Source organism: Herpailurus yagouaroundi, unplaced genomic scaffold, assembly GCF_014898765.1.
Source record: "Herpailurus yagouaroundi ecotype Mexico unplaced genomic scaffold, PumYag 77, whole genome shotgun sequence".
NCBI lineage: Eukaryota > Metazoa > Chordata > Mammalia > Carnivora > Felidae > Herpailurus > Herpailurus yagouaroundi.
In genome coordinates, this window is record NW_024412388.1 from 93,047,681 (window position 1) to 93,069,334 (window position 21,654).

At 37.8% G+C, this 21,654-nt stretch overlaps 1 protein-coding gene and 1 pseudogene across 1 annotated transcript in view; both read right to left on the bottom strand.

The window, feature by feature from the left end:
• SLC25A24 (solute carrier family 25 member 24) overlaps nt 1-21,654 on the bottom strand; it is a 65,631-nt gene that overhangs the window by 19,672 nt on the left and 24,305 nt on the right. Inside the window, exons 3-6 of the mRNA XM_040471161.1 lie at nt 20,722-20,809; nt 10,020-10,131; nt 3,099-3,257; nt 618-770 (exon numbers count right to left, since the gene is read on the bottom strand). Of these exons, the coding sequence (XP_040327095.1) occupies nt 618-770; nt 3,099-3,257; nt 10,020-10,131; nt 20,722-20,809 (512 nt within the window). The remainder of the gene's footprint in view (nt 1-617; nt 771-3,098; nt 3,258-10,019; nt 10,132-20,721; nt 20,810-21,654) is intronic.
• On the bottom strand, nt 14,944-17,629 carry LOC121027597 (segment polarity protein dishevelled homolog DVL-3-like; annotated as a pseudogene).

Genomic DNA, 21,654 nt, shown 5'->3' on the forward strand with positions numbered 1-21,654 from the left:
TTTTTTTTTTTTTTTTTTTTTTTTTTTAGGGGCACCTTGGTGGCTCAGCAAATTGAGCATCTGACTCTTAATTTCAGCTCGGGTTACAATCCCAGGGTTGTGAGATCGAGCTTAGGATGCTCTCTCTTTCCCCCTCTGGCCCTCTCCCCAGTTCATGTGTTCTCTCTCTAAAATAAAACAAATAATAATAATAATAAACGTCTTTTTTAAAATAAATCACATGAAATTAAGAATCCTAGAGTTTAGGGACGCCTGCGTGGCTCAGTCAGTTAAGTGTCCGACTTCAGCTCAGATCATGATCTCACAGTTCATGGGTTCAAGCTTGGAGCCTGGAGCCTGCTTGGGATTCTATGTCTCCCTCTCTGTCTCTGCCCCTCCCCTGCTCACGTTCTTTCTCTTAAAAATAAAATAAACATTAAAAAAAAGTCCTAGAGTTTAGTCATAAGGAATTTGAGTTTATCTAGTCTAATCTCCTATAAAAGAAATTCCTCCTGGAGTAGATGTGGAAAATTATTATGCATTACAACAAGAACCCAAAAAGCACTGTATGTTCACTGCTATTGAATCAGTTTATTAACTCCCCTTTGTTAATAAATTCCACAGGTGATAACAATTACCTGTTCATATGACCAGAACTTAACAGCTGTCTCAGGAGCAATTTTAAGGACATTTGTACCATTTCCTCTCCAAAGGGAGCGGATACCTCCTTCCTTCACCATCTGTCGAAAGCCGCCATATATGTTCATTTTGCCTGATTTTGAACCGTGGACCTAAAAATAAAAGCAGAGTGATACAAAATACTGGTGGCATGTTACTGTTACTATTTCTAAGGTAACCATACAAACCACCCTCTTTATTTCAACACTATTTATTACTGCAAGAAGATATGTTTAAAAATAGAATCTAGAAAAAATAAAACTAGAATATAGAATATAGAAAGCTCATAAAATATATAATGATGGGAAGAATTATTACCACATTGTAGAGGCTGATTCCAAATCTAAAACTAAGAAAAATCAGTACCCTTAGTGTGGGAAAGCAGGCAGACAGGACATGATCAAAATTAAAATTATTACAGACAACAATAAGATAACATGAACCAAAGTATGTATTAGACTACAGAACTGCCCTTGGAATGTGAACAAGTTCAGTTTAAGAGACTTTTAAAAATACACTGCAAGTAATATACTATCTCTCCGCCCCCCAGAAGCAATACCACCATGAAATATAAATGGGTGTGAAAACAATTTTGTATTTTGTATATCAGAGCCATAGACAATGGAATGCACACAGCCTCCCACCAAAACTTAAAATACCTTCAATGGCTTATCTCAAAGCCTCTCTAGGCAATAAATTCATGGCAACATGTACCACTTGCCTCACCCAGTGAATATTTGGTTTATACCACAGATGTGATCACTATTTAAATACACTAGACCTTATAACTGCCTCTGTATAACAATGACGAAATCTAATAAGCCAAAAACAGTTATAGAAATCAGCTCTTCTTCTGATCATTTTGGTTATGGTTATGAGTGGCTACTGAATGAGTGGCTATTGTAAAAAACAGAACAACAATATGTGAAGGGCTGAAGAATAAAGGTCAGCCACGTGGGCAATATATGATCGATCCACAATAAAAACTCTGGACATCAAAGACTCAGGCGAACTTTCTTGGTTGGTTTGCAACACTGTGCATATTGTCATACATCAATGCTGGAACATAACACATGGCAACTCTACAGGGAGAAGAAAACAAAAACTCTGCATTTGGTGCTTTCCCAGACTTGTCCTTATATGCTTTTTTCCTTGGCTGATTTGAATCTGTATCTTTCCTTGTAATAAACCACATCCATGAGTATTAAAGCTTCTAGTATATTCTGTGAGCCTTCCTGAATTATTGAACCTGAACGTAATTTTGAAAAACCCCAGCCACCTACCCCACAGAACTTGCAGGAAATAAAGTCCAGAGGTATCCATTTTATTTTAAATGAACTTCACAATAAAATATGACAAAGGAAAAGATGAATGCTTATTCAAGCTCTCTCAAAGTCAATTTACTATCATTCCTAAAGAAAAACACAAACACCAATTCCTTCTTATTCTTCTTTAATGCACTATTTTTACCCCTAAATATATCTTGGGATTTAGGTACATTCTGAATGGATGCTGTTAAAAATATTGTCAGAAATGTTTTTATACCTAAATCTAATGACAAGTATAAAAAATGTTGACCACAGGTATGACAACACAACTTGTAAAAACTCATTTTTAAGCAACTACTATATTCCAGTAGGGTTTTCCAGTTTATCAGGCATTTGCACATACTTTAAATCATTTAATTCTTACAACTAGCCTTGTTAGATATTCTTAATCCCACTCCCAGATGAAGGAAAATGAGACCTCAGGGGTTCCATGCGGTGTGAGAACCACAGCTCTATAGCCAAAGATACTCCATTCCTTGTCTAATTTCCTATAAAGGAAAAATTATTTACTTCTCTGAGCCTCAGGTTCTCCAGAGATAATGTGAGAATATAATACCCACTTGCTATGAAGATTAAATGGGTTACCATAATGAGCACCAAATAAATATCAATTCCTTTCCTTTCTCCTTCTTTCCACTCTGATCAGCCAAAGCCACATTGCAGGTAAATAGCAAAGTCAGTCTATAAATCCAGGTCTTTTCTACTAACCTTATCTTTAGAATGATTTTAAAAATCACATCCCTGTTCCCAGATTCTAAAACTTAGAAACATTCCACTTTGAGAAAGTACACAAAACAGAAGGAAAATATAAATAATTTAAGGAGAATCCTACAATAATGGCCTAGAGATTTTTTTCTCATTAAACATTTGAAAAGTCATAGAATGCCAAAGACTAAAAGTTTATCACACAACCATTTAAGGTTTTACAGAACACTGAAATACTTACATGGCCTGAATTCGGGATTAATAGCAAAAATAGAGCTTTCATACTTTCTTTTTTAAGGTATGAAAGAATATTACTAAGAAATTTTAAAACTTCTTTTTCAAACCAGCACATTTCTCACTGTTTCAGAATATGTAGGAGAAACTTAGACACAAGATCATAAAGTTCACCTGCATCATGACTTTCAGACGATCCAAAGGGGCAGTGCTTGTTCGAGAGACGGCACCAGCAATACCTCCTGCCAAAAGCTGCCTCCACCACTGTCCGGACTTCTTTTCTTCTTCAGTGAACTCATCCGGAATAGTTAAACTGTCTCCTATGTCAATACCCTGTTAAATGGAAAGATCCCCATGCCCCTTCAATTAAAAATAGATCACTCCAGAAGGTTTCTCTTGGAGAAGAATCATGTGTTAGTTTATAGTTAACATCAACTTCATTCCTTAGAAAGTATACTAAGCCAAAGTCCACAGAAGATGGTGGAGCATCATGGAGACCCTGAACTTGTCTCCTCCCTGAAATGCAGCTAGGTCAGCACCAAACCGTTTTGAACAACTAGGAAACTGATATGGGGACTAACGCAACAATCTACGTAACTTGAGCCACAGAACTCGGCAGGAACGTGGCATGAAGAGGTGAGCTGGGGTCAGAAAGGCTACGGAGGGTAGGGAGTCATTTTCGTGGGAAGAGGACAGAGAGAGAGAGAGAGAAAGGGGAAGAGTGTGGTGCATCAGGATTGCACAAGAAAAGCACACCCCTTGAACGTAGCTGGAGAGAAAGAGAAAGAGTATAAACACTCACAGGTGACTGAACAAGAAATCTTTTCACCCAAACCATTGATGGGGAGAAAGGAGAGGGTTTCAATACCACTAGGATTCTATAAACAGTGGAGCATAGAGTCTGAAGTTTCGTCTGAACTAGAGCTTAGAACCAGGATAATAAGAATACTAGCTGGGGTTGAAAAAAGCATAGAAGACACCAGAGAATCCCTTTCTGTGGAGAAAAAAAAATAGAATCTAGTCAGGAGGAAATTAAAAATGTTATAATCAAGATACAATCTCTAATGGATGCCATTACAGCAAAGATGGACGAAGCAGAACAGTGAATAAGTGATACAGAAGATAAAATTATGGAGATTAATGAAGCAGAAAAAAGAGGAAAACAAAGGCAAAAGATCATGATACAAGACTTAGAGAATTCAGTGACTTATTAAAAAGGAATAACATCCGAATCATAGGAGTCCCAGAAGATGAAGACAGAGAAAAGGCGCAGAAGGTTTATGTGAGCAAATTATAGTGGAAAACTTTCCTAATTGGGGAAGGACACAAACATCAAAATCCAAGAAGCACAGAGAACTCTCATTAGATTCAACAAGAACTGACCATCACCAAGGCATATCATAGTCAAATTCACAAAACCACAGACAAGGAAAGAATTATGAAAGCAGCAAGGGGAAAAAAAAGTCCTTAACCTACAAGAGAAGACAGATCAGGTTCACAGCAGACCTAACCACAGAAACGTGACAGGCCAGAAAGGAGTGGCAGGATATATTCACCATGCTGACTCAGAAAAATATGCAGCCAAAAATTCTTTATCCAGCAAGGTTGTCATTCAAAATTAGAAGGAGAGACAAAGAGTTTCCCAGACAAACAAAAACTAAAAGAGTTCATGGCCACTAAACCAGCCCTGCAAGAAATTTTAAGTCAAACTCTTTGAGTGGAGAAAAGACAAAACAAAAGAAAACAAACAAACAAAAAACAGAAGCAACAAAGACCAAAAGGACCAAAGAACATCAGCAGAAACACCAACTCTACAGGCAACACAATGGCACTAAGTTCATATCTTTCAGTACTCACTCTAAATGTCAATGGACTAAATGCTCCAAAGACATAGGGTATCATAATGGACAAGAAAACAAGAACCATCTATAAGTGCTTACAAGAGACTCATTTTAGACCTAAAGACACCTGCAGACTGAAAGTGAGGGGATGGAGAGCCATCTATAATGCTAATGGTTATCAAAAGAAAGCTGGAGAAGCCATACTTATATCAGACAAACTGGATTTTAAAAATAAAGACTGTAACAAGAGATGAAGAAGGGCATTATATCATAATTAAAGGGTCTATTCAACAAGAAGATGTAATAATTATAAATATTTATGCCACCAACATGGAAGAACCCAAATATATAAATCAATTAATCACACATAAAGAAACTCATTGCTAATAATACCATAATAGTAGGGGACTTCAACACCCCCACTTACAGCAATGGACAGATCATGTAAGCAGAAAAGCAACAAGAAAACAATGGCTATGAATGACACACTGGACTGGATGCACTTAACAGATATATTCAGAGCATCTCATCCTAAAGCAGCAGAATACACATTCTTCTTGAGTGCACATGGAACATTCCCCAGAATAGATCATATACCAGGTCACAAATCAGCCCTCAACAAATTCGAAAAGATCGAGATCATACCATCCATATTTTCATACCACTGAAATTCAAAATCACTATGAAATTCAAAATCAACCACAAGGAAAGATTTGGAAAAACCATGAATACTTGGAGATTAAAGAACATCTTATTAAAGAATGAATGGGTTAACCAAGTAATTAAAGAGGAAATTTAAAAATACATGGAAGTCAATGAAAATGAAAACAGGACAGTCCAAATCTTCTGGGATACAGCAAAGGCGGTCATGAGAGGGAAGTATACAGCAATCCAGGCCTTCCTAAAGAAAGAAGAAAGGTCTCAAATATACAACCTAACCTTATACCTCAAAGAACTGGAAAAAGAACAGTAAATAAAGCCCAAAACCAACAGAAGAAGGGAAATAATAAAGATTCGAGCAGAAATCAATGATTTTGAGGAAAAAAAAAACAAACAGTAGAACAGATCAATGAAACCATGAGCTGATTCTTTGAAAGAGTTTACAAAATAGATAAAATCCTATCTAGACTGATCAAAAAGGAAAAGGAAAGGACCCAAATAATAAAATCACAAATGAAAGAGGAGAGATCACAACCAACACTGCAGAAGTATGAACAATAATAAGAGAATATTATCAGCAATTATATGCCAACAAATCGGGCAATCTAGAAGAAATAGACAAATTCCTAGAAACATATAAACTACAAAAACTGAAATAGGAAGAAATAGAAAAATTTAACAGAGCCATAACCAGTGAGAAAATTAAATCAGTAATCAAAAATCTCCCAACAAACAAGAGTCCAGGGCTGGATGGCTTTCCAGAGGAATTTTACCAAACATTTAAAGAAGAGTTAACACCTATTCTTTTGAAGCTGTTCCAGAAAAAAAGAAATGGAAGGAAAGCTTCCAAACTCATTCTATGCAGCCAGCACTACCTTGATTCCAAAACCAGACAAAGACCCCGCTTAAAAGGAGAACTACAAACCAATTTCCCTGATGAACATGGATGCAAAAATCCTCAACAAGATACTACTAGCCAAACAGATCCAACAATACACTAAAAGAATTATTCACCACGATCAAGTGGGATTTATCCCTGGGCTGCAGGGCTGGTTCAATATCTGCAAATCATATTAATAAAAGAAAGGACAAGAACCACATGATCCTCTCAATAGATGCTGAAAAAGCATTTGACAAAATACAGCATCCTTTCTTGGTAAAAAAAAAAACAAAACACAAAACTCAAAAAAGTAGGGATAGAAGGAACATACCTCAAGATCATAAAAGCCATATATGAAAGACCCACTGCTAATGTCATCCTCAATGGGGAAAAACCGAGAGCTTTCCCCTTAAGGCCAGGAACACGACAAGGATGTTCACTCTCACCGCTGTTATTCAACATAGTGTTGAAAGTCCTAGCCTTAGCAATCAGACAACACAAAGAAATAAAAGGCATCTAAATTGGCAAGGAGGAAGTCAAACTTTCCCTCTTTGCAGATGACATGATACTCTATGTGGAAAACCCAAAAGACTCCACCCAAAAATTTGCTAGAACTGATACATGAATTCAGCAAAGTCTCAGGGTACAAAATCAAAGTACAGAAATTGGTTGCGTTTCTATACACCAATAATGAAGCACAGAAAAAGAAATCAAGGAATTGACCCCTTTTACAATTGCACCAAAACCATAAAATACCTAGGAATAAACCTAACCAAAGAGGTGAAATATATAAACACTGAAAACTATACAAAGCTTATGAAAGAAAATGAAGAAGAAACAAAAAAAATGGAAAATTTTCCATGCTCCTGGATTGGAAGAACAAATATTGTTAAAATGTTGACATTACCCAAAGCAATCTACATATTCAAATCAAAATAACACCAGCATTCTTCACAGAGCTAGAACAAATAATCCTAAAATGTGTATGGAACCAGAAAAGACCCCAAATAGCCAAAGTAATGTTGAAAAAGAAACGCAAACCTGAAGGCATCAAAATGCCAGACTTCAAGATGTATTACAAAGCTGTAATCATCCAGACAGTACGGTACTGGCACAAAAACAGAAACACAAATCAATGGAACAGAACAGAGAACCCAGAAATAGACCCACAAATGTATGGCCAACTAATTAATCTTTGACAAAGCAGGAAAGAATATCCAATGGAATAAAGACAGTCTCTTTAGCAAATGGTGTTGGGAAAACTGGACAGCAAGATGCAGAAGAATGAACCTGGACCACTTTCTTACACCATACACAAAAATAAACTCAAAATGGATGAAAGACCTAAACGTTAAGACAGGAAGCCATCAAAATCCTAGAAGAAAAAGCAGGCAAAAACTTCTTTGACCTCAGATTCAGCAACTTCTTATTCAACATGTCTCTGAAGGCAAAGGAAAGAAAAGCAAAAATGAACTATTGGCACCTCATCAAAATAAAAAGTTTCGGCACAGCGAAAGAAACTATCAGCAAAACTAAAAACAACCAACAGAATAGGAAAAGGTATTTGCAAATGACATATAAGATAAAGGATTGGCATCCAAAATCTATAAAGAACTTATCAAACTCAACACCCAAAATACAAAGAATCCAGTGAAGAAATGGGCAAAAGACACGAATAGACACTTTTCCAAAGAAGACATCCAGATGACTAACAGACACATGAAAAGATGCTCAACATCAATCATCATTAGGGAAATACAAGTCAAAACCACAATGAGATACCTGATACCGGTCAGAATGGCTAAAATTAATAACTCAGGCAATGACAGATGTTGACGAGGATGTGGAGAAAGAGGATCTCTTTTGCACTGCTGGTGAGAATACAAACTGGTACAGCCACTCTGCAAAACAGTAAGGAGCTTTATCAAAAAATTAAAAATAGAACTACCCTATGACCCAGCAATTGCACTACTAGGTATTCATCCAAAAGATACAGGAGTGCTGATTTGAAGGGACACGTGTGTCCCAATGTTTATAGCAGCACTATCGACAATAGCCAAAGTATGGAAAGAACCCAAATGTCCATCGGCTGATGAATGGATAAAGAAGATGTGGTATATATCTACAATGGAATATTACTCAGTGATCAAAAAGAATGAAATGTTGCCATTTTCAACAATGTGGATGGAACCAGAGGGTATTATGCTAAGCGAAATTAGTCAGAATAAGACAAATATATTATTTCACACATATGTGGAATTTAAAAAACAAAACAGATGAACATAGGGGAAGGGAAGCAAAAATAAGATAAAAACAGAGCGGGAGACAAACCATAAGAGACTCTTAAATACAGAGAACAAACTGAGGGTTGCTTGCAGGATGTTGGGTGGTGGATGGGCTAAATGAGTGATGGGCATTAAGGAGGGCACTTGTCAGGATGGGCACTGAGTGTTACATGTCAGTGACTAATCACTAAATTCTATTCCTGAAATTATTATTATACTATATGTTAACTAACTTCAGGATTTAACTTAAAAAAGAAAAACAAATGCAAAAGCTGCAAAAATTTTCAAGTAAATATTTTAGTACAGTAGATTACTAGAAGAGAATAAAAATATTTAGAACTTTTTTATTCAAAAAAAAAGTACACTGAACTAATTTGAGCATATAATTATAAATAGACTATCCACACTAAATGAAGTACAGTATCACTTCACAGGAAATGAAAGTTAACAGTAATTACAAATTACAAAACCAAAAACTACACCTTTCTTTCTTAATGGATTCAGAACAACTTTTCTCTTCTTGGTCTAAGTTAGAATGAAAGATCAGCCTTTTGTCAAGTGTTGTGAATCCTTTTTAGCTACAGAAAGAAATTAGTTTGTCAATTCTTCAAAGATATTCCCTTTATCTCAAAATTCTAGCCACATTATTCTTTATACCATGATATATGCTATAGACCTGTAAATAAAAATTAAAGCTATATATGTGAACACCTCGAAACTCATCTGCTATACAGACTGTCTACAAATATTTTTATAGACTTGTCATTTAAAACATGCAACAAATTCTTTATAAAATTTAGCTAACAAGGAAATACTGTTTAAAAATAATCCTTCATCCTACTCACATCACCATAGATTAAAAATATAGCTTGAGATAAATTGAGTTTTATAATGATAGTATTTCTACAACTTTATTAGCTAAGTGCTTCTGGTGTAAAAGATTTTATAGGTAGGAGTGTAGGGATAAGAGGCTACACTATAGTAGTAACCCTCTCTTTCTTAATTTTACTATCAATAAAATGAGTACATGACTGTAGCCTCACCTGTTATCGACTATCTCCAAAGATACAGTAAGAGTCTGATTATGTAAATATAACTTCACATAAGTAGAAAATTTATCTAGGCAACTGAACTACTAATATATTTTCTATACTCATAGAAATGAGGCATTAATCATCAATCATTTTATAATGTTCTATTTAAGTTTAGGCATTGCTACCAGCAGCAATGTGAACCCTAGACTTTATTTATTATGTATAAAATTTACTGAAATCCACGAATAAGCATAGCAGACAAACCCATTAGAAAAATTAAAATTCCCTCAGAGAGTTCCCATTGCTTTAGGGAGCAGATTTAACAATAACGTGAACTTCAGGGATGCCTGGGTGGCTTACAAGGAAGTATAATGTAATGCACATAGCATACTTACAGTAGAATGTTTCCAGAAACGGATAATTTCCTCAATGTCTGTAACAGGATTAAATAAGAAATAGTCCCTCCATTCATTCCAGTCTATTGTCATTGTCCCATCAGTATCAATACTGAAAATAAAAAGAAGCAAATTAAAAAAAAAATAATAAAATTTATAAGTAAAACATTATTGGCCATTTTGCAGAATGATAGTTTCTTTTCAAACTCAGTATTCTTATTAAAAAATTCCAGTTCACAATAATAGATTGTTGGAAATGGCAGCAAGTTTTTGATGTTCTGTTAGATAGTTTTAATCATTTAGATAAAGAAGGGTCCCAAAGTTAGAGAGCTCTCACTGAAGACTACTTTTGGCACTGTGTCAAACTCTAATCAGTGAGCTATCAAACACTAAAGCTTGAAGATTAAATATTGGGAGGGAAATGAATAGATTTATGATCTATCTTTTTTTCTTGCACTGGATCAGGAAGATATTCCTTTTTTTGTTTAAAGTGTTTATTTTTTAGAGAGAGAGAGAGAGAGAGAGAAAGAGAGAGGGAGGGAGGGAGGGAAGAGGGAGGGAGAACAAGTAGAGGAGGGGCAGAGAGGGAGACAGAGGATCCAAAATGGGCTCTGCATGGACAGCAGAGAGCCCGATGCAGGACTTGAATTTATGAACTGTGCGATCATGACCTGAGCTAAAGTCCAAAGCTTAACTAACTGAGCCACCCAGGTGCTCCAGAAAGATATTTCTTAACGCTCTGTTAAAATATTTGGATGTGATTTGGGAATATACGCAAAATATTCTATCAATTTCCTTCTCTAACTTCCTCAAAGCTAAGAAAATTAGCAGTATTTATAAAAAAAAATCTAACTTGCTGATTGGGGCTTTTGAATCTTAAGAAATCTGGGTACCTCATCTTCAACATGTAACATTAATATACTGTAGTCTTAGATATTTGTCATTAACTTTTTGCTTGTTTTACAAGTGTCTTCATAGTGTGTCATTTAACCAGCTTTTTCCTAAGATCTACTCTGTTGCCTGCCAGGATTTTGATTGTTTTGTTCACTATCTATACTCAAGACCTAAGTGGCTGGCACAAAGAAGGTGCTCATTTATTTGTTGAATTAATGAATGTCTCTGAAGAAAAGTTTGAGTGTCTCCTCCAAACTTTATATTTATTCTATAATTTGTGTGAAAATGATACATAAAGATGGCAGTCAAATAAAAAGTAATTTTCAGGCATTTATTATCATGTTTTCTAGTGCCAATTTCTAATTTTGACTTCCATGTGTGAAATTATATTTAAACTTTCATTTGTCTCAGCACATGGGTATTAACATTCCACATGTGCATGAGAGTCCTAGTTACTACTTATGTTTATAACATTGTTGTGGGCTGCAATACTTATAGCCACTATTTTCCATTTTAATGCAATTGTTTATCATCTGACCCTACCCCTCCACCTCCCACACATGCCTTCATAAGTATCTTCCACAAGGCAAAGATTTTTGTTGATTTTGTTCACTGATATGACCCAAGTGTCTAGAACAGCCTAGCAGAGAGAATATTTACTGAATGTATACATGAATTCCAAATTCTGGAGCTTAAAGCCACAGAACACTGATAAACTTAAATAAAATAGTCTCATTGTGGTTTAAATCGCATTTCTCTTCAAATCACTAATGATGTCAACCATCCCTTACCATATTCATTTGCTATTCAGGTTTCCTTTTACTTGAAATGCCTGTTTGTCTTTTGCCCATTTTCCTACTACATTAAGTGTCTTTTTCTTTACATGTACAGTTCTTTATATAGTTGATTCTTATACTTCAAGTTATAAGTTAGCAGATACCTTCTCTTTGTTCACTTTGTTTATGGTATCTGTGAAAAGATGCTCTTAATTTTAATATAGCTGAATTTATCAATCTTTTTATTTGCACTACTGCCTTTTGTGTCTTTTTTTTTTTTTTTAATAAATCCTTCCTTACATGAGATAAAGACATTTCCTTTTCTTCCTCTATAAGTATTCCCAGTTAACTTTGACATTTAGGTTGATTTTTGTGTCTGGCGTCAGGTAGGTATCCAGTTTCACATGTGTCTGCACGGACAACCAGATGCATTAGCCCCACATACCACATAGTCTCTCCTTTCCCTTTTCCTGTCTTCTGTGTGACAAATCCTAAATATGGATGGGTCTGATTCTGGGATATTATGTTCCACGTACCACCTTGGCTATCTGTGTACCACCACCACTGTCTTAACTATAGCTTAATAACAATCAGTATCTGGCAGAGCAGGTCCCTGCTTCTCACAGCTCTTCAGGAATGTCTTGGTTATTCCTGGGCCTTTGCTCTTTCTTTGGTATAAATTTGATGCTCAGCTTGACAAGTTTCTTGACAAGTTTCAATGGCAATGAATCATTACCAATTTGGAAAAAGGTACAGCTTTTCTGTATCAAGTATTCTAAGAAAAGCCCAAAGCTAATATCATCCTAAATGGGGAAAAACTGAGAGCTCTCCCCCTGAGATCAGGAACAGGACACGGATGTCCACCCTCACCACTGTTATTTAACATAGTGTTGGAAGTCCTAGCATCCACAATCAGACAACAAAATGAAATAAAAAGCATCAAAATTGGCAAAGTCAAACTTTCACTTTTCACAGACGACATGATACTCTACATGGAAAACCCGACAGACTCCACCAAATGTCTCCTAGAACTGATACATGAATTCAGCAAAGTCACAGGGTACAAAATCAATGTACCGAAATCAGTTGCATTTTTATACACCAATAATGAAGCAACAGAAAGAGAAATAAAGAAACTGATCCCGGGGCGCCTGGGTGGCGCAGTCGGTTGAGCGTCCGACTTCAGCCAGGTCACGATCTCGCGGTCCGTGAGTTCGAGCCCCGCGTCAGGCTCTGGGCTGATGGCTCAGAGCCTGGAGCCTGTTTCCGATTCTGTGTCTCCCTCTCTCTCTGCCCCTCCTCCGTTCATGCTCTGTCTCTCTCTGTCCCAAAAATAAATAAAAACATTGAAAAAAAAATTTTTTTTTAAATAAAAAAAATAAAAAAAGAAACTGATCCCATTTACAATTGCACCAAGAACCATAAAATACCTAGGAATAAACCTAACCAAAGATGTAAAAGATCTATATGCTGAAAACTATACAAAGCTTATGAAGGAAATTGAAGAAGACACAAAGAAATGGAAAAATATTCCATGCTCATGGACTGGGAGAATAAATATTGTTAAAATGTCAATACTACCCAAAGCAATATACACATTCAATACAACTGCCATTCTTCTCAAAGCTAGAACAAACAATCCTAAATTTGTATGGAACCACAAAAGAACCCGAATAGCCAAAGTAATATTGAAGAAGAAAACAAAAGCGGGAAGCATCACAATCCTAGACTTTAGCCTCTATTACAAAGCTGTAATCATCAAGATAGTATGGTATTGGCACAAAACCAGACACATAGACCAATGGAATAGAATAGAGAACCCAAAATTGGACCCACAAATGTATGGCCAACTAATCTTTGACAAAGCAGGAAAGACAGTCTCTTTAAAAAATGGTGCTGGGAGAACTGGCCAGCAACATGCAGAAGAATGAAACTAGACCACTTTCTTACACCATACACAAAAATAAACTCAAAATGGATGAAAGACCTGAATGTGAGACAGGAAACCATCAAAACCCTAGAGGAGAAAGCAGGAAAAAACCTGTTTGACCTCAGCCGCAGCAATTTCTTCCTTGACACATCTCCAAAGGCAAGGGAATTAAAATCAAAAATGAACTATTGGGACCTCATTAAGATAAAAAAGTTTCTGCACTGCAAAGGAAACAATCAACAAAACTAAAAGGCAACTGACGGAATGGGAAAAGACATTTGCAAATGACATATCGGATACAGGACTAGTATCCAAAATCTATAAAGAACTCACCAAACTTCACACCTGAGAAACAAATAATCCAGTGAAGAAATGGGCAGAAGATATGAACAGACACTTGTGCAAAGAAGACATCCAGATGATCAACAGACACATGAAATGATTCTCAACGTCATGCATCATCAGGGAAATACAAATCAAAACCACACCGAGATACCACCTCATGCCGGTCAGAGTGGCTAAAATGAACAACTCAGGAAACAACAGAGGCTGGCGAGGATGTAGAGAAACAGGAGCCCTCTTGCACTGTTGGTGGGAATGCAAACTGGTACAGCCACCCTGGAAAATAGCGTGAGGTTCCTAAAAAATTAAAAATAGAACTACCCTATGACCCAGCAATAGCACTGCTAGGAATTTACCCAAGGGATACATACAGGAGTGCTGATGCATAGGGGCACATGTACCCCAATGTTTATAGCAGCACTTTCAACAATTATGGAAAGAGCCTAAATGACCATCAACTGAAGAATGGATAAAGATGATGTAATTTATATATATATATATACATATATATATTTATATATATGTATATATATATTTATTATATATATATAATGGAATACTACTTGGCAATGAGAAAGAATGAAATCTTGCCATTTGCAGCAACATGGATGGAACTGGAGAGTATTATGCTAAGTGAAATAAGTCAGTCAGAGAAAGACAGGTATCATATGTTTTCACTCATATGTGGATCTTGAGAAACTTAACAGAAGACCATGGCGGAGGGGAAGGGGAAAAAAAAGAGCTACAAACAGACAGGGAGGGAGGCAAACTATAAGAGACTCTTAAGTACAGAGAACAAACTGAGGGTTGATGGAGGGTGGGGGAGAGGGGGAAGGGGGTGATGGGCAGTGAGGAGGGCACTCGTTGGGATGAGCACTGGGTGCTGTATGGAAGCCAATTTGACAATAAATTATATTTAAAAAAAAGAAAAATCTAGACACTAATATCTTTTGAACTTAAAATAAATTTTAAGTTGCTCTTTTAAAAGTATTGATTGTGGTCCATTATGTTTTCTATGTACAGCTAATTTTTTTTCTATACAGCTAGCAGATCCCTAATATTTTCTCTAAAATATTTGTATTTATATCATAAGTGATGCTGGCCTATAATTTCCTTCTTTCATTAGTTGTCAGCCTTTGCTGTTAAAATTATAATGGCCTCACAGAATGGGTCAAATGCTGTTCTTGTACATTCTACATATATTTGTAGATCTGTTCTTTGATAGTTTATGAGAATCATCTAGGGCTAAAGTTTTCTTTATGGGAAAATTTTTAACTACTGGTGTAATGTGTTTGCTTAGGCACTGTTGGCTATTTCTTCTTGATTTAGTTTTGGTAAATTACATGTGTCTGCAAATTCTTCTATTTCATGTTTTCAAACTTATTAGCATAAAATTATCCATGATATTTTATTATCTTTGAAAAATTTCTGACGTGTCTACTTGCAATCAAACATTATTTATATTTCATTTCTCTTTTTCTTTATCAATCTCTCCAGAAGTTTGTCTTTTCCAATAACCAATGTTTGGTTTTGTTCATCCTATTACTATATCTCTACATTCTGTTTCCACTGCTTCCTTAATTATCTCCTCCTTCCTACCTTCTTTGAGAATATTCTGGTTTCTTCCTTTAAATTAGCACACTAATTTTCAGCCTTCATTATTTTCTTTTGAATTTATTTGTTTATTTCCCTTTCAGGTACCAGACAAAGTAAAAAAGATGGAAAGATGAAGACAGGGACACGGCTGGCCCTGGGTAGGAGTGGGATGGAAGCAGGGGAGGGGCCCAGTTCACATCACATCTACAAAGAACTTACTAGGGTATCCCATGGCCATGCGGAAGGACTGTGTGCTAGTGGTCAGTTTGGTGGACATGGAGGCCAGGTCTTTGCCTGGAGGGTTCCTGGGGGCCCCAGGGCCATAGGTAGTGGAGGCACATCAGCATGGGGGAACTGTATAGAAAGAAGGAATGCCATAGGGGGCCGTAGCTCAGATGTATGCAGTGGCTGCACAGGCTGCTGGTCATTGAGTGCTGGCTGTGGCAGCTATGCTGACCGGGCGCTGGCTCCCACAGCCCTGCAGGCTACTGTGGATTGTGTGGTCCCACTCGCTGCTGTTGCCCCCCAATTTCAGGTCCTTCTCCTTCCACCAGTCGCTGCCACTATGGCTGGAGCCACTGTTCCAGCTGTCTTCACTATACTGACTGCTAGCACTGCCCCCACCATAGCTGTACCCCAGCTCTGGGAAGCCCGGGTGCAGGTTGTAGGGGTGCAAGGGCAGCAGGTACTGGTAAGGGAATCCATGGATCCAGGAGCAGCCCCCAGATGTGGCAAAGGGGCCTGGCATGTCCTAGTCAGAGGCTCTGCTGAAGCCATTGTGATCATGGAGGGACACGCTGACCATGTTGCCACAAAGGCTGCCAAAGATGTAGTAGCACTGCCCAGAGAAGTTGACCTTGTTGACAGTGTGGCAGATGAAGTCACTTTCAGCAGGCTGCTGGCATACTTGCTGGTCTCCTACCAGTCAGTGAAGCCTTCCACACTGTGGTACAGTCCCCCACATCCAAGCCAATGAAGGCACTGAGGATGGTAATCTGGAGCCACATGTGGCTAAGACCTTCAGCCCAGATTCTGGGGAGGCCATGGCTTTGATGATGGCAGCCATGTCACTGTGGATGGACAGGTGTAAGTGGTCCAGACGCTCTGTGTCGGGGTTGGAGCTGGTGATGGAAGAGCCAGTGGAGGTGATGGAGCTCAGGGAGGAGCTCATACCATACGTAGGAAAGGTGTTGGTCATGGCTGCAGTGTGGGAAACTCAGGCTGCAGGGTCAGTGGGTTGCATGGGCTTGCCCCTGGGCATTGTGAAGCAGCCATGTGGACCTGGGTCCTACCACCTTGGCTACAGTCAGGGTGATGGGCCTGGTCTGTGCCCAGTCTCCAGAAGAACACGGACCGCATTGTCATTATTCATGTTCCCAAATTTCATCCAGCTTGCCTGTAACAGCGTATCTCCTGGCATGACGTGTTTATCAGAGCCCTAGCCTTCATGACAGAGCCAATGTAGATGCCTCCATCACCATGCTTGTTGCCTTGGCCCATAGTGAAGATGCCCAGAAAGCTACTTTTCCAGGAGAGTGACTGTGATGATGTTGAGAGACATTGTGGAATCCATGAAGGACTCCTGATCTGCTGAAGGATCAGGACCACTCAAACTGCAAAACCTCCTGCTGCCACCACTAATGCTGGTCTTCTCATTCGGTATGAGGCACTGCCTCTGTGGAGCTGCTGAACCTGCAGGTGCAGTCATCCTCATCCGAATGGAAGAAGGTGGTCATCTCCACCTCACTGCTCATAATGTGGATGGGCTATTCCAACCCCCTGGCTCTTGCCGCTGCTCCACCTTTGCAGTTCTGTTTACCTGGGTTGTGTGCTCTGGGCCATCCCTCCTTCATGGCCGCTTATGCTGAGCAGACACCAAAGAGTCTGTCTCTGTGTCCCTGTCCAGGTTTTCCTGGCTGCCCCCACCAGCACAAGAGTGGAAAGACAGGGCCGGGAGTCCCCAGAGTCCCGTGCACTCCATGGGCAGTGGCAGTTACAGTGGGTTGTCAGCACAGAAGGGAGCTAGCTCTGGGTGCAAGCCATCAGCGGACACCAACCTCAGCCAGGCACTGTTGTTCAACAGCTCCTCCTTCACCACTCCAAATCCGTGGTCCATAGCCTTGAAGAAGAACATAGAGCTGGTTCGCTGCAGAATGCCCTTCAAGTCCGTCAAAGTGACGCTCTCGGAGAGCAGGGGCAGCTCCGCTAGGTACTACATCTCCCGCCCATCCAGGTTGTAGATTATCTTGGTCTCCTCACGGGTCTGACCTGGCAGCCCACGCACCCCTTGATAATTCTCTAATACAAGCTTTAAGGCTATAAATTTCCCTCTAAGTACCACCTTAGCTATATCTCACAAGTTTTCATATGTGATATTCTTTCAAGTCGAAGTATCTTTGAATGTCTACTATGATTTCCTCTTTGACCCAAAAATTATTGAGAAGTATATACCATTTCCAAAACCCATGATATTTTTAGAACTTATTTCTGCTATTAACTTCTAAATACCTATATGTGGTCAAAGAAGATGGTCTTTGTGATACCAATTCTTTGAAATGTATTGAGTCTGGTTTTATGGACTACTATAAAATCAATTTTTATACATGCTCCATACGTACCTGAGAAAAAAATTTTTCTTTCTAATTTTTTGGTGCAAGGTTCTATTGTACACCCATTAAATCAAGCTTATTTATTTCTCTTCCATCTTGACTAAATTTTTTTCTATGCTTGATCTAACAAGTACAGGGAGACCTATGTGAAAACTTCTCACTACTATGAAGGATTTGTCAATTTATCCCTGGAATTCTATTAACCAGCTTAAAATTTTATGTCCTTGTGAATTTTAAATGTGGTGACAGTTTATTTTCCACTAATGTTTTTTACCTTATAATTTTATCTGATATTATTTAGCTACAGCAGCTTGCACTTAGTTTGCAGGATTTTGTTTTACTTTTTCTTTCATCTGACAATCTTTCTGTTCATACAAATCTTATGTTAATTTTTAGTTTGATATACATTAAAAATCCACTATAAGTAGGGAGCATAAAAATATAGTTTCATGCCACTGTGACATTAATATTTTTCAATGAGTGTATTCTGTCACAATACTACAAAAATATTGAAATTATTTGTCCCCACCATATTGTATACTAAACTGAGAAAATCCTGACCTATCAGAGGCAATAACCTTCTAACCTACTCTTCTCCCATGCTACACCTCCCAAAAAGATAATAACTTTATTTAACCTGCCCCATTTGGGAATGGAAGTGAAAAGAAAACAGGACCTAACATTTTTTCAGGGTACATTTTGACAGGGTTTTGTTGTACGTGAACTTATTTCTCCCATCTTATCTTTTGTTCTCATTTTTTTCTTTGAATTGTTTTCCTCCTTTCTTTGTTGAATTGCCTGAAACTAGTTTCTTCCTATACTTTCAAGGTTTACCTTGAATTTTTGCCAGATACATATAACAAAATCTAAAGATACTATTTGATCTCCCTCTTCTAAGAATAAGGATCGTATAACAGTTTAAGACAAATTATTCTCTCTGGTCTCACTATTATTGTCTACTATTTCAGCTGTTCTTTTTCTTAAATCCCAGAAATTGTTCATTATTATTATATTCATGGCTGTTTCCAATGGGCCACTCCAACAGCTCATAGACCACTAGCTAAAACAAAGACCACCAGTGGTCTGGAGAGGATTCTGAAAAGCACTGCCTGACCCATTTCCTGAGTGTGGTGTTCACACGCTTCCATGTCTGCACAGGTCTCTCCCTCTACCTAGAATGTCCTTCCCCCTACTCTTTTTCACTAGGATGACTTCTACTCATTCTTTAACACATTCTTCAATATTTTCTGAGGGCCCACTATTGCAAGGTGCTGAGTGTAGAACACTTAACAAGATGGAAGTGGTCTGTGCCCTCAAAGCTTACAGTGTAGCAGGAAAAACAGACACTGAACAGTAGCAAGTAATGGCTAATATTCATGGAGCATTTGCTAGGCATTGTTCTAAGCACTTCCCAAGTAAGTTCATTTAATCCTTAAAACAATCCTATATACTTTCTATTGTCTCCATCTTATAGACAGAGAGAGACTAAGTATTTTGTCCTAGGTCACAGGCGTGGTAAGTAAAACAGAATATAGTATTTCAACCCAGGCCTTCTAACTTCAGAAACTGTATTTCTAAACACTAAGCTATACAAATGAGCTTATGGTTACAACCTGTAAGAGCGATGAACCAGCAACTTCATAAGTTGCACAAATAAATAAAACTGCTGTAGGGTGGAGGGGACTGATTTAGACAGGGTAGATCTCTCTGACATGAAGACTGAAGTCAAACATACGGGAGGCATTTATTCCCTTAAGCAGTGAGAATTACAAGTGAAAGTCTCCAAAGTTGGAAAAGACTTTTAGAGAATTCAAAGAACTGAAAGAAACATGGAGAGAGCAGAGTCAACAGATTTCATCCATGCCTAGCTGAACTTGCTCTTTGAAGCCACAGAGAATGGACAGAGAGTGGCAGGTGGGAATAGCACGGTAAACATTTAGAATCACTGTGGGGAATGGAAGACAAGGGTGGCCAGGAACACAGACACACAAAGCTTCAGCCTGAATGTCTGGTAGAGAATAAAGGCTGTGCATTTTAGGAGTACTAATCTATACAGTCTCATTTTTCTCTAGAAATGTTTAATAGCCCAAATGTTGGGGCAAAGAAGGCAACTGGTAGGATGGTTTGGGGATGGGAGAAAGGAGGCGTGAAAAAGTGGAAGGAAATGGATCAAGATATTGAGGAACCAGTGTAAACAAAGGGCCAGAGATCCGTAAGTCAAAAAGCAAGTAGAGTGGGAGAAACACTACGTAAAATTTGGAAGAGGGGTCAGAAGGTAGGATACGGGTGTGTGAGACTTCAGTTTCACGCTTCTCCAACTGAGCAGCCAGGCACACCCTCCACTCCTACGCTTTACACGTGTTCATACAAAATTAAAAGGAAGACAAAGAAAGATATTGAATGTACATGAGGAATGGTAAGATGTAGGGAGTTTTAAGCTATACTTAAAATGAAGATCTCTAATATAAGATATTAAAATCTTAAAAATAATAAAAAAAAACATAAAATTAACATCAAGGAACCCCCCACAATTGTCAGTAAGAGAAAGAGCTTACCTTTGAAGAATCAACTCTGCTTGTTGTTCAGAAATAGTTAGACCTAATGTCTGAAGAGACTGGACAATTTCAGAAGCCTCAATTACTCCTTTAAAAAATTAAAAAGAGCATAAACTCAGATTCAGAACTGATAAGGATCTTAGAAATCATGAATTTTACATCTCTCATTTAGTAATGGAAAGTCTTGGACTCAGTAAGGCAAAATTTTTATGAATCTAGGTGAGTTATAGGTTTGCTTAAATACATACTTCCACACCAGCTCAAAATTTAACAAATAGACTAAACAAGTACATAGACATTATTTCATTCAAAAATCATAAAGCCTCGTAGGTGAATAATGATATGCCATCTAAAGAAGAAAGCTTATGTGGCATGATCAAGTAGCATTAAGCAGCAGCAGAACTGAGATTCAAATCAAGACACTCTAACTTTGAAGTAAATTACATTAACTAGGATCTATTCATTTCACAACTTTGCACTTCTATACTTTGATAAATGAGTAGGCATCTCATATGCATAAAGATGCATTGCACTGGCTTAAAAAGAAGTAGAAAATGACCAAACGAAGCCCAAGAGTGGGGACTATTCCTTTGAGAAATCTGGCAGTAAAAATAAAGAAATCAGGGATAGTAGGAGAGTGGAAGAAGGAAAATTATTATTATTAATGAAATCAGAGCATGTTTATAGACAGAATGAGAGGACTATGAAGAAAGGAACAAAGAGAAAATAGAAGCAATAAACTGGAGCATTAAATACTACTTTCCCCTCAAGCAACTCACAGATTCATGATCCCAACATCGATATACATGAAATAGGATGAAACAAAACAAAGCATGAGAGGGTCCGATGCCAAACTAGTACTAATGGCAAAGTTCTCCAGGAAAAGAGGAGGACAAAAATGACTGTTAGCGATGAAAGGAAAGACTTCATCTA